Genomic DNA, 21,834 nt, shown 5'->3' on the forward strand with positions numbered 1-21,834 from the left:
CAGGCTTAGGTCAAGGTTGCAAGCCATGGCCTGGGGTTGGGAGTGGTCTCAGGATACTGCTAGCCTAGAGAACTTCCAGTGAGGATGGAAATGTTCTATGTCTGCATTGTCTGAAACAGTAGCCACATGTGACTATGGAGCATGTGAACTGTAGCTAAAGCAACTGGGGAACTTAATGTGAAATATATTTAACTAATGCACATTTGAATTAAAATAGGCGCATGAGGCTAGTGGCTACTGTATTGGACAGTGTGGCTCTAGAGAGACCCAAGTGGGACTCCCAAACACCCTCCAGGCTGGGTCCTCAACATCTAAGTGCCGGACGCCGGGTGGAGCTCAGGGAAAGCAGCGGCTGAGGCTTCAGCGGGAAGGCCCTCTAGGCTCCGAGTGTCCTGAGTGCCAGCCCCATCGTGCTGACTGAACATGGGCTTCACGCCACTTCAGTAGGAGCCCATCCTCCCCATTACTTTCTAGGTCCTCAGCCAGACACTCCCCTGATGCCAAGCCTCCTTCAGTGTTTAAACCCTTTGGATTGAATTGTTGGGTTTATGGTTTCCAAAAATAAATTCTTTCATTGACTCATGCCTGTAACATTTGCCATGAAGATCAATGCTTCGGCCCTTTGTGTGTGCATCTCATACAAAACCATATTGCATTGCATAACTCTTTCCCAATACCATTCTCAGCTGCCTACTACTTGATGTAGGTTTACTACGGGAAAGGAGGTTGATGCTTGTGGTCCTGGCAGAGCTGTGACAGGACCATACTTGGTACCAAATCATCATGGCCCATCCCAACCCAGTGACCTGGTGACTCCTTTCAACCACTCTTCTGTGGATCCTGAACTGGTAAGGGAGGTGGCGGTGATGGGAGAGAAAGGAGGAAGGGGATAAGGAGAGACAAGTGGCCAGAGTTTTGGAGGAGACTTTAGTGTTAACAATGTGTTCAAATAATTGCAGTTACCAACAATGGCCAACAGAGCAAATGACTCAAAATGAGCAGGGAATGGGTGCGCCCAACAGGGTGGAGTGGGACAGATGTCAAAAGGACAAGAGTGGGCGGAGGGGGACTGACGGCAGAGCCCCGGCAGAGGACAGCCAGATCATCGTCAGCTGAGTTACCGAAAGAGCTCGCACCCTGCCCTCCTGCTCACACCAGCTCCTGGCAGCTTTACCAGGAAGTAGCTAAGAAAACATGTGCAAAACAGAACTCCCTTTCTCTTCCCCCAAGTGGCTCCTCCTATGTCGGTCTCCATGGCATCTCTACCTACCCAGCAAAACAACCCCGAGTAGTGTGTGAACCCTTCTTCTCTCCCCACCTCGCCACCGCCCAAAAAGTCATTATGTCCACCCAATTCCACCTAGAGATGTCCAAAGCACGTTCCCTGTCGAATGCACGTCAAGCAGTGTCCTAAAACCAGGGAGGGAACAGAATCCCCGGGATTCTTCTGCAGGAAGGTCCACTGGGAAGAGCGCCAGGGACCGTCCGAGAAAAGTCCCCCGTTTGCGCGCAGCCACAGCAGCCTCTGCGCGCGGACGCGTCCTGCGTTTCCCGGGCGACGGGGCGGGCGGCGCGGCGAGATGACGTCAGGGGGCGGGGGAGGAGAAGCGGTGCGGTGCGGACGGCAGGGCCTGTCTGCGGCTGCGCGCGCTTCTCTTCGTCTGGGACTTCGGCCTCCGTCCTGGGGACGAGCGTTGAGTGCCTGCTGTGTGCGCTGGGCGGTGCGAGGACCCGCGAGCCGGAGGGCCTGGCGAGTTCCGAAGGTCCAGCCCGCATTAGCGCGGGGGCGCCACGTGCACAGGTCCGGGGGCAAATGTGTGTCCCGCGCGGGATTGCTGGGTGCAGAGGCTGCAAGGGCCGGCGGCCGGGCGGGTAACTGCGCGAGACGTTTTGAGGAGTTACGACATTGTCCCCTGAGGTCACCTAAAGGAAGAATGATCGGATCCGCATGTTAGGGCCATCTCTGAAATTGTCTGCAAGCGGCTATTGCCACAATAATGGTATGGACGTTCCGTGCCGGGAACTGCTCCAAGTGCCCCCGTGAATGGCAACAGCCTGCAGACTAGATACTGGACTAGCCTTACCGTGTTGTCATCACCCCCGAGAGGTGAAGTGACTTTGCCAAGTTCGCCCGACGCGTAAGCTCTAGAGTTGGGATCTGACACCAGGCGACTGGCTTCAGATCCTTGTATGTAACAGCTGAACCATCATGCAGTACTGTTGGTGACCTCAGGCGGCATTTTGCTGCTTAGGATCATGGCATTTGGGGTGGGATGTACCTGATGACAGCGTTAAGACCTTGGACAATTTACTCCACTCTGACAAGCTGCGGTTTCCTCACGTAGAAAGTGAGAGTACTGATTATACTGGGGTTGCCAGCACCATGGAGATCAACTATTCAATCTCTGTTAGCAAAGTGTGAGATTAACACACCCACCCACACGCAATGTTTGCTCAATAATTGGAGGTTATTATGATAGATGTAATAGGAGCAAAGAGAAACGAAAGGGTTCGGTTGGCATTAAAGAGGTGCAATGGGGGGTCGGGGGGGGAGGAGGGCTTGGAAACTAATTGGATTATGGGGCACAAGGGAGAGGGGAGTTCCAGGATGACACTTGGGTTTATAGATCAACTAACCCTTGGGCCACTGGCAGCAAGGAACTGGCCCTGCAAGGGGACAGGTAGAGCCGGGGGCTGAGGGTGAGTTCTGTGCTGAACATTCAGAGTTTGAGGACCTCTGGAACATGAGAGGAGAGGGGTGTCCAGGAAGCTGCCAATGAGCACATGGGGCTGGAGGTGTGGAGTTGGGAGCCCTTGGTGAATTAAGTCAATGTAAACGGATGAGATGATGCAGGGCGAGAGTGGCTGAGGCCCAGTCTGCAAGGAGACAGAAGAGGAGAAGCAGAGGGAGAAGTGTGGTGTCTGGACCAACGAACAGGAGGGACCCTGAGGAGCAACAGGGATGCGGCCACCTGCAGGGAAGTCCAGAGAGATACAGAGTTCCCTTGGACTTTGTAGCTTGCATTTGGGGGCACTTGGTCTCTGCCAAGAGCTGTGCCTTACTTTTTTTTTTTTTTTAATTTAACCTATTTATTGAGCTATAACTCACTGTACAATTCACCCATCTAAAGTGTACAGATCAGTGGTTTTCCCTATCCTGTATTCACAGAGTTGTGCAACCAACGCCACTGTTTAATTCCAGGACATGTTCATCACTCCAAAAGAAACCGTGGACACATTAGTTGTCACAATCCTTATCTTCCCACCTCCCCAGCTCCTGGCAGCTGCTAACCTACTTTCTGTCTCTCTCTTTTTACCCTATCTGATCATTTCACTTAAATGGGATCATGCAGTCTGTTATCTTTCAAGTCTGACTTCTTTCACCCAGCATCATGTTTTCAAGGTTCGTCTACATTGTAGCATATGCCAGTGCTGCCTTCCTTTTTGTGGCAAATAATATTTCATTGTATGGAGAGACTACATTTTATTGATGAACATATGGGTTGTTTCTACTTTTGGGTTATTATAAATGCTGCTATGAATATTCTTATACAAATTTTTGTGTGGATATTTATTTTCATTTCTCTTGGCTATATACCTAGAAGTGGAATTGCCGGGTCATGTGGTAACAGTATACTTAAGCTTTTGAAAAATTACCAAATTTTCCAAAGTCACTGCACCATTTTACATTCCCACCAGCAATGTATAAGGGTTCCAGTTTCTCCGCATCCTCATCCACACTTGGTATTATCTATCTTTTTGATCCATGGCCATCCTAGGGTATGCAAAGTGGTATCTTATTTTGGTTTTGATTTGCATCTCCCTGATGGCTAATGATGTTGAGAGTCTTTTCATGAGCTTGTTGGCCATTCGTATATCTTTGGAGAAATGTCTATTTGAGCCCTTTAAATTGGGTTATTTGGCTTTATTATTAAGTTTTAAGATTCTTCATGTAGCCTGGGTACAAGTCCCTTATCAATATATGATTTTCAGATCTCTTCCCCCATTCTCTGGGTTGTCATTTCACTTTTTTAAAAAAATTTTTATTGGAGTATAGTTGATTTGCAATGTTGTGTTAGCTTCAGGTGTACAGCAAAGTGAATCAGTTACACATATAGCCACTCTTTTTTTTTTTTAAAGATTCTTTTCCCATATAGGCCATTACAGAGTATTGAGTAGAGATCCCTATGCTATGCAGCAGTTTCTTATTAGTTATCTATTTTATATATAGTTGTGTGTATGTGTCAGTCCCAATCTTCCAGTTTATCCCTCCCTCCCCCTTACCCCAGTAACCATAAGTTTGTTTTCTACATCCGTGGCTCTACTTCTGTTTTGTAAATAAGTTCATTTGTACCCTTTTTTTTAGATTCCACATATAAGCAATATCATATGATATTTGTCTTTCTGTGTCTGACTTACTTCACTCAGTATGACAATCTCTAGGTCCTTCCACATTGCTGCCAATGGCATTATTTTGTTCTTTTTTATGGCTGAGTAATATTCCATTGTATATATGTACCACATCTTCTTTATCCATTCTTCTGTTGATGGACATTTAGGTTGCTTTCATGTCCTGGCTATTGTAAATAGTGCTGCAATGAACATTGGGGTGCGTGTATCTTTTTGAATTATGGTTTTCTCCGGGTATATGCCCAGGAGTGGGACTCCTGGATCATATGGCAACTCTATATTTAGTTTTTTAAGGAACCTCCATACTGTTTTCCATAGTGGCTGTGATAGTGACCAGGGTTCTTGGCCTTCCCCAACCGATAGAAATTGATCAGAGACCAGACAAGAAATTCAAACAAGGCTTTATTGGGACCCCTGCTGCAGCAGCGGGGAGCAAACAACAGGTTCCCTTGCTGGCTCACTCCCTGAGGGGGTGCGAGCTGGTTCCTTATATGGGGTGAGGTTAGGGGTGTGTACAGGGGTCGAGCCGGAGGGGTGGCTTAGGTGGTCTGCCCACCCCTTAGGTGGGGTTGAGTGCAGGGGGCATGCCCAGTACCCTGCTTTTGCTCCCGGCTCTTCAGAAGTGGCATTTGAGTTTTTTGGTCTTTTGTATATCTTGTCCAGAATTTGCCCCAACTGCCCGTGCACGCAGTTATGTTTAGTCCCATATAGTTTCTTTGTCTTTTGTTGCTCAAAGAGAGGTGTGTCCATGTGCAAGCACTGCAGCAAAGGGTCCCAGGTCCCAGGCCTGTCTCAGCTGTACCAGTTTACATTCCTACCCACAGCGTAGGAGGGCTCCCTTTTCTCCACATCCTCTCCAGCATTTATTGTTTGTAGATTTTTTGGTGATGGCCATTCTGACTCAATGAGGTGATACCTCATTGTAGTTTTGATTTGCCACTTTCTTGATGGTGCCCTTTGCAGCAAAACATTTTCATTTTGATGAAGTCCAATATGTATATTTTTTCTTTTGTTGCTTGTGCTTTTGGTATCATCTCTAAGAAGGCTTTGCCTATCCTGAAATTATAAAAATTTACTCATATATATTTCTAAGAGTTTATAGTTGTAGCTCTTACATTTAGATCTGTGATCCATTCTGAGTTAATTTTTGTGTATGTGTGTGGAAAGAGTTCAACTTCATTCCTTTGCATGTGGTTATTCAGCTGCCCCAGCACCATTTGAGAAAAGACTGTTTTTCTCTGTTGAACTGTCTTGGCACCCTTCTCAAAAAGCAATTGACCCTACATGTTAAGGTTTATTGCTGGACTCTCAATCCTATTCCATTGGTAAATATGCCTATCTTTATGCCAGTACCACAGTGTCTTCATTATTGTCACTTTGTAGCAAATTTTGAAATCAGGAAGAAGTGTGAACCCTCCAACTTTTTCAAGATGTTTTTGTCTATTCTGAGTTCCTTATATTTCCATATGAATTTTAGGGTCAGCTTTTTAATTCTTGCAAAAAAAGCCAGCTGGAATTTTGACTGGGATGACACTGAATCTGTAGATGAGTTGGGGAATATTGGTATCTTAACAATATTAAGTCTTCTGATCCGTGAACAAGGGGTACAAGACTTCCGCCACCAGGGCAGTCTTATTTAGGTCTTAGTTTTCTTTCAAAAATGTTTTATAGTTTTCAGAGTACAAGTTTTGCACTTCTTTTGTTGAATTTATTTCCAAGTATTTTATCATATTTAATGCTGTTGTTGATGGAATTGTTTTCTTAATTTCATTTTTGAGTTGTTCATTGCTATTATATAGAAACCAGTTGACTTTTGCTTACTGATCTTGTACCCTGCAAACTGGCTGAACTGATTTATTAATTCTAATCGTTTTTTGGAATTTCTATATACAAAGTCATGTCATCTGCAGATAGAGATAGGTTTCTAATCTGGATGCCTGTAATTTCATTTCTTGCCTAATTACATTGACTAGCACCTCCAGTATAGTGTCGACAAGAAGAGGTAGTGGACATCCTTGTCTTGTTCCTGATCTTAGGGGAAAGGCATTCAATCTTTCATATTTAAGTACAATGATACCTATGGGGTTTTCGTAGATGCCTTTTATCAGGTTAAATAGCTTTTATCAAAGTATTTCTCGTTTATTGAGTTTTTATCATGAAAGGGTGTTCGATTTTGTCAGATGCTTTTTCTGCAACTGTTGATATGACCATGTATTTTTTGTCCTTTATTCTGTTGATATGGTGTAGTACATGAATTGATTTTCAAATGTTGAATCAGCCTTACATTCCTAGCATAAATTTCACTTGGTCATGGTGCATAATCTTTTTTGTATGTTGCTGGATTTAGTTTGCAAGATTTATTGAGGACTTTTGCTATATTCATGAGGGGTGTTGGTCTGTAGTTTTCTTGTGATGTCTTTGGTTTTGGTTTCAAGGGAATACTGGATTAATGGAACACTTTACAGACATGTTCCTTCCTCTTTTTTGGGGGGCAGGGGATGGGGGGAAGAGTTTGTAGATTACTGGTATTCTTCTTTAAATGTTTGGTAGAATTCACAACCGAAGGCCTCTGGCTTTTCTTTGTGTGTCGTTTATTGATTCCTAATTCAATCTCTTTACTTGTTATAGGTCTATTCACATTTTCTATTTCTTCATGAGTCAGTTTTGGTAGATTGTGTCTTTTGAGGAATTTGTCCATTTTATGGAGTGTATCGGATTTGTTGGCATACAGTGGTTCATAGGATTCCCTTAGCATCCTTTTTATTTCTTTAAGGTCAGTAGTAATAGTCCCTCCTTGGTTCCTGAAGTTAGTAATTTGTGTTTTCCCTCTTTTTTAACTGGGTCAGTCAAGCTAGAAGTTTGTCAATTTTGTCAGTCTTTTCAAAGAACCAACTTCTGTTTTTGTTGATTTTCTCTTTTCTATTCCATAATTTTGGCTCTAATCTTTTATCTTCTTCCTTTCTGCTTGCTCTAGGTTTAGTTTGTCCTTTTTCCCCAGCATCTTAAAGTGGTGCCTGAAGAGCTTGCCTTGGGGTCAGACTCTGGGTTCAGGTCCCTTCTCTACCACTTCTGAGCGGTGGGAGCTCCCAGAAGACAGCAAGCCTCTCTGAGCTGGGGTTCTTGCATCTTTCGAGAGGGAGAGTAGTACTTGGCTCACAGTTTGGGGGGTGAAATAAGCTGCAGTCTGTCGAGGCATCATCCCTGACACACACGTGGGTGGTCAGATGTGCCCCTTCCCATCTTTTCCCCTGTCACACCCACAGAAGACAGAGGTGCTTCACCAGTAAAGAGTCCACTTTCCCATCGTGTATCAGCGATCTTGACCATCATACTCAAGAGTCCGACATCCTAGACTATTCTAATGTTTAACTAGAAGGATTTAAAGGTTCCCTTGGGCCTTGGAGAGTTGAGCTGGGGGTTCACACCCAGGACTCTGCTCTCCTGGTGGCCCTCTAGGTCTGTGTTCACAAGCCTCTCCTGTCCCTGGCTTCACTGGCCCAGGCACTGTGGAAAAGGAGCCAGTCTGCTCAGAAAATTCCAGATCGAACCTTTGGTCAAGAGAGCTGGGTTGCTCGGTTAGTAGAAGCCAGACATCCCCCGTCCAGGCTCTGGGCAGACATCCCCCGTCCAGGCTCTGCGCGGGCATCCCCCGTCCAGGCGGGCCCAAGGGGACCCTAGGGGTGTAGCCAGAGTGCACTGGCCAGCACTGGCTCGACTCCAGGGCGAGGCTTCCTGGGCCGCCGGTCTGGATGGCCTGGCGGGGGCGAGGTGTCTTCAGGCCAGGCTGTAGCACACAGAGCCCTGGACCTTGGTGCTTCACAGCGCCAGCCCTGGGCTGCCCTTTGCCCCCGTCCAACTCCTCATCACCTTGGTTCAGGAATAGAAACGCGGAGCACTCACCTTCTCTCCTGGGAGAATGGCTGTCAGCTCTGTGGTCCCCGCTGGCTGTCCCTTCAGAGTCAGAGCTCGTTTGTCCTTCACACCCTGCCGCATGTGTGCCGTTGTTGGTGATGGTGTGAGTAGGACACGAGCTGACTTGGTTCATGTGTCTGTGCAGGTGGCGGGAGTGATGGCGCCCCTTGGGGAAGGGAGCGATGACCCCCTGCTGCCAGACCTGCCCCGGGGGCCCCTGCATGCGGCCCGCGCCCGCGCCTCCTTCCCCTGGAAGGAACTGGCGCTGTTCTGGGAAGGGCCGGACATGCTGCGCTTCAAGGTGAGGCTGGGCTGGGCGGCGCCGGGGGACCCTCACGCCGTCGGGCAGGGTCTGCTGGGTGGCTGGTTCCTCGGCAGAAAGGTGGGGCGGGCCCTCGGGGAATCATAGGGAGCTGGGAATGAATGAACACAGACAGGTGGAGCTTCCTAAGCCTGGGGCCCTCCGCTCTCCCCTGGGAAGGACTCTCACCTCTGTCCCTGCATTTCTGGGTTAGACTGCACGTCTGAGGCCATGAGACGTGGCCATGAGAAATCCACATAAGCCAGAGCATAGCGACATTCCATACTTTACCTCCAAATCAGCCATTCCGTGTCCCCTGCGTTTCCAGAAAAACATCTTCTCGGCTCTGGAGAACGACCCCCTCTTCGCCCATCCCCCCAGCAGTCTCTCGCTGGAGAAGTACCGGGAGCTGAACTTCCTGCGCTGCAAGCGGGTCTTCGAATACGACTTCCTCCGCGTGGAGGACTTGCTGGGGAGCCCGCAGAGGGTTCTGGCTCTGATCCAGTGCCTGGGCATGTACGACTGGTCCCTGGCCACCAAGTTCTTCCTGCACACGCTGGTGAGTCGGCCCCAGGAGAGGAGAGGAGAGGGATCCCCACTCTCACCCTGCGCCCCGGGGCCACGACGGCTGTCTGTCCACGTGGACCTAAGGCACACTCGGCCCGTGAGAGGGAGACAGGTGCCTTTGTGGGTTCGTGGTTGTCAGCGTTTGCCTGCTTCTAAAGTTTTGGGAGATCTGTGCGTTGGGGAAATGTTCATTTAGAGCGATTTCTAGAAAATAAGATAGGAAACAAAAGCAGAGATGAGAACGTGTGGGCAGATCTTGTGACTTTTAGTGAGAAGGCCGATGTTTTTTCAGCCATTTATGCAAATATTTACGCGTTAAGTCCTTGGATAAAGTGCAGTGCTGTGAAGTTAAAGCCCCATAGGAACAGGAGCTTTGGGACTTCTGCTTTATACCAAAAAATAAAGAAAGGAAGAAAGGGAGGGAGAGAGAGAGAAAGAAAGAAAGAGAGAGAGAGAGAGGAGAGAGAGAGAGAGAGAGAGAGAGAGAGAGAGAGAGAAAGTAGGTCAAAGGTGAAGCCTGTGTTTCTGCCTCAAATACATGGGTAGAGCTGAACTTGAGAAGGCGGCCTCATCCACATGCTGTGTGAAGGAAAGGTGGGCTCACTCCGCCTTTCCTGCACCCTCATCCCTCACCCAACCCCCATCTCCTTGCTGTTCATGGACCCTCACAGTTCTGTGTAACTCACGTAAACTGCTTGGGACAAGGACCCAGGTCTCGCCACTCCACGAGCTCAAGGCTGTGTCTCAGGGGACCCTGGACCTTGGACACCAGTGCCCTTACCTCTGGGAACCTGATGACCTCGCTGTGGGATGCTGTGGTGCTGAGGGACCGTGGTAGGGTGGGTGTGAAATCCCAGGGCGGCAGCACTCATGAGCTTCCACCTTTTTACGTCATGATGTTATATTTTCAGACCTTTGGATCAGCGATCTACAACTCTGGTTCTGAAAGGCATTTCAAATATCTTCCAAAGATCTTCAATATGGAGGTCAGTTGAGGTTCGTGGTAAGTCGCGAGCTCATGTCCTGTTCCCTGTTCCCCTTAGAGGTTTGTGGAAGGGGCAGCTTGCAGCAGAGGGTAGGGATGTCCGTCTTATTTCATGATGTTCTCAGGCTTTTCACCAAATAGCTAAGGCTGTTGTTTACCACACCGGGGTGTGCCAGATTCCCAGCGTTATAGGAATTCAGGTTTTTGTTATCGAGGTAAAGCCTTCCGTTCTCTCCTGCCGCCCGGGAGCCGTTCTTGCCGCCGTGCTGACTTAGCGAGGCCGCCGTCCGCTCATCCAACCTGCTGTTCTCACAGGCGGGAGTTGCGGCCGGCGGCCGGCACGGCAGGATGGCTCAGTAAGGTCACTGGTTGTTAGATAGGAAATGGAGATTTGGGGCTTTGATGGGTGGTTTAGGCCGTAAGGGAAGGGTGTTGGCAGGGTCCCTCCACGAAGGGGACCCTCGCCTTACATCATTTTCTGTTTCCACATTAGATTTTTGGATGTTTTGCTCTGACTGAAGTGAGTCACGGGAGTAATACCAAGGCCATGCGGACGACCGCTCACTATGACGCCACCACTGAGGTAGGTGATACCCGCCCGTCTGTCTCTGGGCTTCGAGCACATGAAACGTGGTGTTGTCATGCAATTAGACCAAGAAACCCGTCTTTTTACATGAGTGCACACTGAGATCTGTCACGCAGAACACTGGAGCTTAGGAGATAAAGGCTGTGAGAGGTGAAACCCAGTCCCACCCGGAAATCTGTCCTGCTTTGGATTTGGGTGGAATTTGAATGTGGTGAAGGCACGAGCTATCATTTGGTAAAATTTATTTCTTTGTTTACCAGGTTTGGTGTTTGATTTGTAAACCGTTCAATCTGCTCCTGCTTTGTAGAACAAACAGTAAAGAAGATTCTCTGTGACCCCTGTCCCTCTCTAGCTGTCTGTCTGCATCCCCTGCCTGTGGCCAGGCTCTTTCGGGCAGTGGCCCGGCCCCTCCGGTCCTGGCACTCCTCCTGCATTCGTGGATTCTCGTGGCACATGTCCGTGGGATCCTGGCGGTCCTTGCTGTCTGGGGGCACGTGCTCTAGAGGAGGCGAGCCTGTGAACAGGTGGGGTCGTGGTGTGTGGGGCGGTCGGCGCTGTGGACGGCAGTGAGGGAGGCGGAGAGGACGGGGCGTGCGGGGGATCTGTGACCTCTGCTGCTCGCATCCTGCGGACCCTCTCCCATCACTGGCGTCGGGCCCCTTTGCCCCCATGTCTCCCAGAGGCCCGCGTCCTTCTGCCACTTTCTCACGGTTCTGGTGTCCTGGGACCCTTTGGCCTTCGCCGGCCCGGTTGGTCGTGTGGTTCGGCAGAGTGAAACCGTGTCCCGTGCGTCCGCTCACCATGCGGCCAGTCATTCACGGGGCAGTGCCGGCCGAGTGTGGGTTGTGTGCCTGCCGTGCTGCAGGCTGGGGGCTCAAGAGGATGAACCCAAGGAGCCCCCGGCGGAGCAGGGGCAGTGGAGGGGGGTCACGGTGGGCGCCCCGCAGGCTGCCGGGTGGTGCCTGGGGGCAGAGCCGAGGGCCAGCCACGCTCTCGGGGCTGAGAGCAGGCCACGTGGCCTCTTGGGTTCTTACCTGTCATTTAAGCCACGACATACCTTTGTCTGAACCCAGGTCTTTGTGGCTCTCGGCCTTCTCTTTCCTCGGCTTCCGTGCCCCTGGGCTCTCGGTGTGGGGGGAAGGGGGGCTTCCAACTCCGGCACAGAGAGGTCAGTGCCTCTGTGGCCTGGTGGCCTGGGCGGAATGCAGACAGGCAGTTGTTTCTGACCCTGTTCCTCTTGGCGTTTGTCCTTAAGTGCAGATCGGTCAAGATTAGGATCCCCTAGCCTCCCACGGGCCGCGGGTTGTGTTGGTCTAGACAACCGGTAATTGTTGAGCACCTACTGTGTGCTAGAAGCCGCGGCGAGGGCCTGGACTCACAGCGGTGAGCAGGCCGGTGGGCCTCTTATGCTGGAGGGGAGATGCCGACGGTCACCGGAGAAGCTGGGTGTGCCAGGACTGTGGAGACGCGGGGGGTGAGGGGAGAGTGTGGGGGGTGCGGGGAGGGTGGCTGTGTACTATCTCGTGCAGTAGCACACGTACAGCTTATAAAATCATACACACCGCCGGTTACAGAAGGAAATTCTCCCTGTGAGCCCTGCAAGAACAAGGAAAGCTGAACTGGAGCTGGCCTCCAGGGGCCTCGGGAATTTATGCGGGAGGTGACACGCTCTCCTCTGCCCGCAGGCGCTGTCCGTCCAGTGACCAGGAGGCCCTCTCCTTGGAGTGGTTCAGTCTTTCCCGGGCCCTCCAGTGGGCACCTCCCCGGGGGCAGCCCCCAGCCCTGCTTTCCTCTTGCTCTCCTGCTGTCTCCTGCCTCCCCAAGGCCCCGGCTGTGTCCTCCTGTCTGCTCCTTCTTTAATTCCTGTGCTTGTCTGCCTCGTGCTCCTGGGCTCGTGGGGTGTCATCCCCCCGTCATCTCCCCCAGCCTGTAGGTGGGAGAGACAGGGCGAGCGGAGGGACAGAACGTCGTGAATTAGAGGTGGATGAAGGGTCAGGCAGGCGTGAGGCAGAGGAGGGGACCCGTCCCTCCTCCCAAAGGCCGTGCTCAGGGGAGGCTTGCTGGGAAGGTAAACGCTGTCGGGCGTTGGCAGCTTCCAAGGTATTTTGCGTATATTTTATTGTTCGACATACTGGTCATCGTTTTCCATAGGAAGGTGCTTCTTTAAGTCATAAGACCCAGGATATGCTCTGTTTAAAAGCAGGGCTACCTGTGCCATGCAGGAGATAACCTTCAGCCCGTTCTTGCTCTTGCCTGAAAAGATTATGAACAGAGAAAATCGAGTGTGTCAAAGAGAGAAAGAAATTCCGTGTATTCCCCAGTCTCCAACTGTAACTTTAATTTTTTTTCCTCGTGCAGGAACTCATCATACACTCCCCTGATTTCGAAGCCGCCAAGTTCTGGGTTGGCAATATGGGCAAGACGGCTACGCACGCGGTGGTGTTTGCTCAGCTGTACACGCCGGGGGGCCAGTGCCACGGGCTGCACCCCTTTGTCGTGCAGGTAGGGGCAGGTTTTACCCGGGGGTGTCTGGCCAGTCTGGAGACATTTTCATCACAGCTGGGGACGGGGTGCTTCTGGCATCTGGGGTACAGACCAAGGGTGCCTTAAACACCCTGTAGTACATGCGACAGCCCTGCTGCCACCCCCCCGCCAGAAGCCTGATCAGCCCCAAATGTCAGTGTGCTGCCGCTGAGAAACCCTGAGCCCAGGATCATCTGGGGGAGAATCTCCATCCTCCTGGGGGCCACACTGGCATGGTGGGGACACCTGTCCCCACCCCCCAGGCTCCGGCAGCCGGTGTCAGGGGCTCCAGGAGTTCTGACGTGAAGTCTGACTTGGGGGCTTTCATGTAGCCCCTTCCTGGGTCACAAACGGAGCTTTGGCCATCGGGGGTGCCTGGGATGGCCGGCCTGTTTCCCGCTGCCAAGGGCGGCTGCAGTGTCCCTGGACTTGGAGCTCTGGGAGGTTCTCCAGGACCTTTCTATCTGGGCTGACTGGATACTGAATGACACCCTGTTTCCCCCACCCCCAGACCCATTCTGGCATTTTTTATTCTCAAAGACTTTTCTGATGGGGGCAGTGCTCTCATGAGAGAAGAAAATCATCATTTTTTTTTAATTGAGCTGAAATTCATGTAACATGCAATTAACCATTTTATTTATTTTTAAATTAAATTAAATTTATTTATTTTTTTGGCCGCGCTGTGTGGCTTGCGGGATCTTAGTTCCCCGACCAGGGACTGAACCCGGGCCCACGGCAGTGAAAGCACAGAGTCTGAACCACTGGACCACTAGGGAATTACCAAAATTAACCATTTTAAAGTGAACAATTTAGTGGCATTTAGGGAATTCACGATGTTGTATCTCTCTAGTTTCAGAGCGTTTCCTTTCTAGAAGAAACCCCACACTCATTCAGCACTGCCTCCCTGCCACCCTCCCCAGCTCTGGCAACCAGTGGTCTGCTTTCTGTCTCTATGCATCTGCCTCTTCTGGATGTTTCATATAAAATGCATCATGCACTATGTGACCTTTTGTGTCTGACTTCTTTCTCTTCATGTGTTTTTGAAGTTCATCCATGTCGCAGCCTGTCCCAGAACCCCCTTCCTTGTTAAGCCTGAATGATCCATTATGTGGATGGTCCACAGTTTGTGTATCCATTTGTCCTTTGATGGATGTTGGGTGGTTTCACCTTTTGGCTGTCGGGAGTAATGTCACTGTCAACATTCATGAGCAGTGTCTGTTTGGACACCAGTCTTCAGTTCTTTGGGGTAGGTACCTAGGAGTGGAATTGCTGGGTCGTATGGTCATTCTGTGTTAAACTTTTTGTAGAATCCCATACTAGTTTCCACCATTTTACATCCCCACCTGCAATGCCGAGGGCTCCAGTTTCTTCACATCCTCACCAACACTTGTTATTTTCCTTTTTTTTCCCCATAACCACCCTAGTGGGTATGAAGCAGTATCTGGTTGTGATTTTGATTTGCATTTTCTTAATAACCAACGATGTGGAACATATTTTCCTGTGCCATTTGCTTATCTTCTTTGTCAAAATGTCTATTCAAATCCTTTGCCCTGTGGAACCAAGCAGGGACTGAGAAAGCAAAGGCTGTTTGCTCAGAGCTGGCTGAGCCGGGGGTCAGCCTTCCTCATTGTGATTGGCAGAGACCCAGAGGCAGGCAGAGGAGTGGGCGAGCTTCCCAGTGGAGAAAAGGGGGCTCAGGGTGCCTGATGGGGCTGGAGGCCTGGTTGGGGGGAGGGGCTACCAGAAGAGGGAGGCATCCCAGGTGACTCTTCAGGGAGCAGGTGGGACCTTCTGGGGTTGGTCCTGAGTTGGAAGCAGGACAACGATTAGGGAGGCCGTCAGTATTGATCGAGTCCTGGCCGATTGGCCAGGGGTGGCTGTTTGGCTTCCTGGCTTGTCACTAGAGACAGCAGTCTGCCCTCCTGCATGTCTGACCCCCAGCAGGCTGGCTCCCGGTGCTGGCGGCTGCGGGCCAAGGGTCAGAGCCCTGCTTTCACACGTGGTCTGGTCATCGTCCAGTTGTATGTTCAGACTCTCAGTTCATTTCTTAATCGGATTGTTTGTGATTTTTGGTGAGTCACAAGGGTTCTTTATGTATTCTGCATACTAAGCCTTATCGGATGGATGGTGTGCAAATATTTCCTCGTGTTCTAAAATTATCTTCACTTTCTCGATAACGTCCTCTGTGCACAAGGGCTTGAATTTTGATGACGTCCAGTTGACCCATTTCCCTTTGGTGCTCATGTCCTTATTTTTCAATTTGCAATGAACCCCTGCAGACCAGGTGTATTTTTTGATACCTAAGGCCACCACACACTGTTTCTGGAGTATAGATTTGTACCTCAAGTGAACTTCTTATGGAAATTGGACTTGAATGCAATGTCTTTCAGTGTCTCTGGTTCTTAGACTATAGAGCCATGGTGTTCTGGATTCTGTTACACGTTGTGCTTTAAACACTCAGTAGGATGTTGTCGCCCCTCCATCTGGCATATCCTCTCTGTGTACTTAGTGCATATCCAGTGCAGGCTCGAGGGCGGCGTGAATCCTGTCCTCATGGAGTTTACCGTCTACTCAGAAAGAGAGGTTGAAATAAGTCATCACAAAACTATTTAATTAGAATGTGATATGTGCCATAGGTCATTAGCTGATAAAGTGGAGGGATATAACTTTTTTTATTGGAAAATTCAACAGGATTAGTTTAGTACAGTGTAGTGGCTTACACTATTTAGGTACCAATACTTCTTTTTCTTTAATTAAAAAAGTTTTTTTTTTTTATTGAGGTATACTTGGTTTACAATGTTATATTAGTTTCAGGTGTACAATACAGTGATTCAAAATTTTTATAGATTATACTCCATTTAAAGTTATTATTAAATATTGGCTATATTCCCTGTGCTATACAATGTATCCTTGTAGCTTATTTACTTTATACGTAGTAGTGTGTACCTACCGGAGGGCATAATTTATTGCAGGTTTGTTATATCATATCAGGTGGACAGTCTCCAAATATTGTGGGAAATGTTATATGTAAATTGATACAATTAAATACTTTTGAGAAGAGGAGACCATTAACTTAATTCTGGTTTTGACTTTAGTGAGCGTCCTTTCCTTGATTTGAGAAGTTAACATGAAGTTTGTAAGGACTATGTTATCATTTCTTTCTAGATGAACTGAAAACTGGCATTAGCAGTATTTTTCTGTTTGATTACTTGAAAATCACTAACTGTTTTTTATATCTCTTCTCCTCTCCATCTTTTTTGTAAAACTATTTTTTTCTGTTTCATAAGGATTTCAAGAGTTTTTATCTGAATCTTTACTGAGCCTTATTGTTTGTCGCTAGCCTTCAATTTTATTTTATCTGTATTATAAAGTTCAACTAAATTAGCTAACTGTTCCACTGAAAGAAAGAAAAACTAGCAATTCATACAAATAGCTAAATTTCTAATAGTGCAAATTCAGTAGTTCTTTAACACGGATGTTTTTGTCAGCCTTCGTGCCGTTGGCATTCGGGGCTGGATAATTCCAGACTGCAGGACCACCCTATGCACCGTAGGATGCTTAGCATCGCTGGCCTCTACCCACTAGACGCCTGTAGTACCCGCCACTTACGACAACCAAAAATACCAGCAGACATCGGCAAATGACACTGGGAGGGGAGGGTGGCGCAATCACGCCTGGTAGGAATCACTAAAAGTCTTTGAGAACAAAACTCCATACTGTCCGCTTAGGGCGCACAAAGCGAGGACCAGTCAGCTAGCTGTCTGTGTGTGTGTTAGTAAGTATATTTACTGGAAACTCATTTGGGGGAGCAGAGATTTACAGAAATAATTCACAGCAAGTATGTGCACAACCGTTTTGTCATTTCATTAAAAGACAGTGGAAAGTCCTCCATCTAAAATATGACTGGGAGATGCCTGGCATCCTCCAGGCAGCACGTACTAATCAGCTCCTACGTCAGCGTCCTGGGGCCATCATAACCAAACAAAGCACCACAGACTGGGGGCCTGAAACCACAGAAATTTACTCTCCGCAGTCTGGAGGCCAGAGGTCTGAAATCAAGGTGTCAGAAAGGCCACACTCCCCCCGGAGGCTCCATGGGAGGGTCCTTCCTGTCTCTTTCAGCTTCTGGTGACCCCAGAGTTCCTGGGCTGTGGCCGCTTCCCTCCTGTCTCTGCTTCCGTCTGCATGTGGCCCCCCTCTCTCCATGCCCTCTCCTCCCCTGACTCTTGGAGGACAGCGGTCATTGGATTCAGGGCCCACCCAGGTAACCCAGAGAGACCTCACCTCCAGATCCTTAATTACATCTGCAAGGACCCTGTGTCCCATCAAGGTCACATGTTTGGAGGACACTTTAACCCACGGCAGCTACACGGAGGGAGCCTGTGGCTCGGTCACGGGGAGTTTCGAACATTTTCATCTTGATTTTCGTGTGGTCATAAGAGTTGCCATCTGTGGTTTGTGCAGATTCGGGACCCGAAGACCCTTCTTCCCATGCCAGGGGTGATGGTTGGCGACATCGGAAAGAAGCTTGGACAGAACGGTCTGGACAATGGGTGAGCGCGCACCTTGTGCTTGACGGTCACTCCTCCAGGGGTCGTTCCTCAAGGCTGCCTGCTCAGTACGTCCTACCTGTGAGCCCACCGGGTCCCTCAGTGCTGTCCCCGTACCCTCCCAGGCTCCTGCGGGATGCGCCTCACCTCTGCACCTGAGATCATGTTGGAAAGGGCCGGGTCCTGTTTGTACTCCAACCTCAGGAGACATAAGTGGCCCCAAGTGCAGAGCACAAAAACTTCTCCCCGGCAGGTGGCCGCTCCAGCTCTCAGGCCAGGCTCAGGCTGGACACCTGTCTCCCGTGGGGCCTCAGCCTGTGACCTGGGCCTGCTCCCCATCCTAGAGCTCAGGCACCCAACAGGTGTCCACGCTGCTTCTGGGGATAGAGCCGGGTTCCGGGTAGCGGGGGCAGAGTGGTCTGAGATGAGACCTGGGCTTGGGGAGCTGGAGGGGGGCGGGTGGGCAGGGGAGCCACGTCAGGAAGGGCCTTGGAGTCTCCCTGAGGGGCTCCCGGGTTCATTCATGGCATGAGGTTTGGAATCAGACAGATTTGGGTTCAAATCCTGGGTCCACCTCTGCCTCTTTGTGTTATCTTGACCAGCTTTCTTGGCCGTCTCCTCGTCTGTAAGGTGGGCATGATGTCAGCAAGCCGGGCCCTCGCATAGCCCTGCCTGGGGGCCGGGCATGGTCTTACCGACCTTTGCTACCTGTCAGTGCTCCCCAACCTGCGCCTGCGGGCGGGACTCACATGCCGTCTCCCGGAAAGCCTGGCTGAGATGCTTTGTGCCCCTCTGTTCTCCTGAGATGCTTTCTACCTGGGGGGGAAGCACAGCCGGGGGTTCCTTAGTCGTGTACCTCACACTGCGTCTCGGGAACATTTGCATACCTGCCGCTTCGTCGGGGGGCAGAGAACAGAGGAACCCGCCTCGCCGTAGTTTGACCCCGCTGGTTATCCTGACCCCGGTCATCTTGAGTGTAAATCAGGAGGCAGTTCATCTCTGAGACAGAAGCTGGGCCAGGTGGTCTCCCACCACCCTAAGCGCGGAGAAACCTCCTTTCAGCTGTCGCCCCTCCCCAGAGGTAGGGGAGCTGGGGGCACGGAGAGTGTCTCAAACCTCTGCTTGGACCCTCAGAACAGGTGGGGCCCCAGCCTGTACCAGACAGGGCGGGAGAACCATCGATTTTCACTCTGTGTAGCTGGCGGAGCAAACGGAAGGATGTCGCTAAAAAGTGAAACCAGAAACACACACACACACACACACACACACACACACACACACACACACAGCCCTTCTAACCTATACCTGTCTAGAGCTTCGAGTGCCTCTCTCGCTGGCCTGTGAAAAGAGCCTGTTAATTAACGCTGGAGCCCTGGGTAGGGGGAGGAGGGTGTCGGTTTCCTCCCATCACTGCTTTGTGCGGGTGCATGGGGCCCCCCCGGCAGGGACGGGCCATGTGGCCTGTGGTCCTTGGGGCAGGGGAAGCTCTGCAGCCCTCAAAGCGAGGCCGCCATGCGGTTCGGCGTGTTTGAGAAGATGCACCCGATCTGGCCGAAGTGAGGCATCATCAAGGAGGACCACGCGGGAGGTGGAGGTGGAAGGCCCCGTCTTGCTCTGGACTCTATGACCACGAGCGTTCTTTTGTTAGAGCCACGCGTCTCAGCGTGGGACCCGGAAAATGCGTGTGCGGTGACTCCATCTGTGGCAGGGTCTGTGCTCACACGTGAGGCCGGGCAGGTGTATCTCCAGGCGCCTGGCGGTGGGAAATGACCCTCCAGCTGTGAACAAGTGCTGCCGGGTCACTGCTGTCCAAGGAAGGCCTTGGGCGAGGTCACAGATCTCCAGTCCCCGTTCATTTGGTTTTACAAGTTAGAACCTTTAACACTGTTTTGGGACATCCGTGAAAAACTCTGCCCTTGGTTCTCCCAAATCAAGTCCCGTTTTAGAGCCTGAATATTTGTCTCTTATGGCGATGGTCCCAGGGAGTCACGCCAACGTCGCAAAGGCCCTCCTAAATAAACATGTCACGTCAGAGGAGCCAAGCTCTTCTGAGACTCAGCAGTGCCAGCCCGGGTGCCGCCAGGGGGCAGCATGGTGACCACCCTGAAGCCGGCTCAGAGCGGCCCCCCCAAACCAGAGTCGCCGTTCCCATGGGGCCACTTGGAGGTCGGCAGACAGGACGTGGAAGCAGCCGTACCCGGTCCCTGAGCCTTTGAAGGTTCAGTGGTGCCTGGGGTCCCTCGGCCCCTGGGCTGGGGCTGGGATGTGGGCCAGGGGCGGTGACGCAGGCAGTGCCCGCCCCGCCAGAAACGCAGCTGTCCCCGCCAGCTTCGGGGTGCACGCCCAGCAGAGGGCGCGCGGGTCTGAATCCCTGGTTTTCCCTGCTTGCCTGCTGCTTGCGGAGCAGTGTCGCGATTGAGTGATTTTTGTCCCAGATCTTTTATTTTGAAAAAGTGGTTAACAATTCATAGGTAGGTCACAAGAATTCGCGAGCCTGTGGGAAGACTGTCTAGAAATCAGAGGCAGACGTAAATTGCACGGATTACTTTTAGCCAAATAACTCTAAAAGCAAATCAGTAAAGATCCCTCAAGTGAACTGTTGAGCCTCACCTTCAAGGTGGGCTGCAGGGCATCCTCACACTTGCTCAGAGGTGAGGCGGGGAGGCATCTCGAGAGCGGCTAGGAGGATGTCCCACGAGGCGCTGGGGCCCCGGTGGGGCTGGGGCAGCAGTGAGAGGCCCCAGGAGCAAGGAGGTCACTGGGATGTGGAGCGAGAGGCCCGGGAGGAAGGGGGTACGGCGCCTGGGAGCAGGGCCTGCCACCCGCTAACTCCCAGCCCTGCCGTATGCTCACACTATCGTGTCACACACCCCAAGTCACGCACACTCCATATCAGATACAACCTATGCGGCCCCCCGTGCCCTCTGGGGACACTGGGGATTCTGACCAGGCTGGCCAGCATCGACTGTTTCTGGAACAGCCTTTGCCACATGGCAGTGCTCAAAAGAGAATGTGTAAAATTTTGATTTCAGTTAAACTCCAGCGAATATTTTCACAACTATAAATATATTCAGCCTTGTTCCATCCCTGTGTGGCAGGGAAGGGTGAAGATTTTCCACTCCTTAAAAAGGGCGCTCTGAGTTGACAGCATCAGACTTGGAGAAGCATTCCTTGCCTTTCAAGTGACGAGCTGGACCAGACCAGGGACATCGGCATTGAGGCCAGGCATTCTTGAGACGTGGGTGTCTGAACCCCCCAAAGCCTCCCGGGGCCAGTCAGAGCCACCCCACAAAGGCCCTGACGAGTGGCTCCCTCCAGGCAGTGCCTTCGGATGCTTGGGCCGGGCCTGCATTTCACACGCCGGAGGGAGACCCTGGCCTGGATGCTGGTGGGGGCCTGGTGGCCTCACGTGCAGAAATCCTAGTCGCTTCCGAAGGCCCCTCCAGCCGCCCCACGCCCAGCCCCGGGTCTCAGCTTTTCCCCAGGTGCACTGGCTGTGTCACCCCTCAAGGCTGCCCCGGGACTCGGGGTTCTGTGGAGGTGCACCGGCGCCCCAAGGACGATGTCTCGCTGCTGTTGATTCATCCCCGGCACTTATTACGTGTCTGCTAGGTGCCAGGCATGTGGCCCCCTTATAACAGGGTCACTAACTGCCACCGAGAAGCAAGTGGCTCAGTGGGCAACGTGGCCAGGACCGCCATCTAATGGTGCTGTGGGACCCCTGGGTGCTCACCTCGGGGCAGGGGTGGGAATCGTGGCAGGCATCTTGGAGGAGGTGGCAGCGCTCTGAGGGCCGTCGGCCCAGAGGCCAGGAGAGGGTCTGGCCGGCTTGACGGTCACAGGCAGATGTGACGCAGCTGCGGGCTGCGGGCTACCAGGAGGCTGGTGCTGTTGCAGCAGCTGACAGGGGTCCCGCCGGAGGGCTTACCACGTTTTCCTACGGGTTTAGAGTCTGTTGGCCCCAGGGACCCAAGATTCTCGTGCCGGGTGTGACCATTCC

General features: G+C 51.2%; 1 protein-coding gene across 5 annotated transcripts in view; it reads left to right on the forward strand.

The window, feature by feature from the left end:
• The first annotated feature begins 1,687 nt into the window (after positions 1-1,687).
• Positions 1,688-21,834, forward strand: part of ACOX3 (acyl-CoA oxidase 3, pristanoyl) — a 47,333-nt gene continuing 27,186 nt past the window's right edge. For 2 of the 5 annotated variants that reach the window (XM_061191912.1, XM_061191917.1), the window contains exons 1-7: positions 1,688-1,801; positions 8,468-8,623; positions 8,952-9,182; positions 10,102-10,176; positions 10,669-10,758; positions 13,120-13,263; positions 17,749-17,837. In XM_061191912.1, coding sequence (XP_061047895.1) covers positions 8,480-8,623; positions 8,952-9,182; positions 10,102-10,176; positions 10,669-10,758; positions 13,120-13,263; positions 17,749-17,837 — 773 coding nt within the window. In that variant the 5' untranslated portion in view covers positions 1,688-1,801; positions 8,468-8,479. Of the gene's footprint in view, positions 1,802-2,111; positions 2,139-2,167; positions 2,189-2,215; positions 2,349-8,467; positions 8,624-8,951; positions 9,183-10,101; positions 10,177-10,668; positions 10,759-13,119; positions 13,264-17,748; positions 17,838-21,834 lie in introns of those variants that run through there. The other 3 variants (XM_061191914.1, XM_061191916.1, XM_061191915.1) reach the window with 3 other exon arrangements.

The sequence above is a fragment of the Eubalaena glacialis genome, chromosome 5 (genome assembly GCF_028564815.1).
Source record: "Eubalaena glacialis isolate mEubGla1 chromosome 5, mEubGla1.1.hap2.+ XY, whole genome shotgun sequence".
NCBI classification, from domain to species: Eukaryota; Metazoa; Chordata; class Mammalia; order Artiodactyla; family Balaenidae; genus Eubalaena; species Eubalaena glacialis.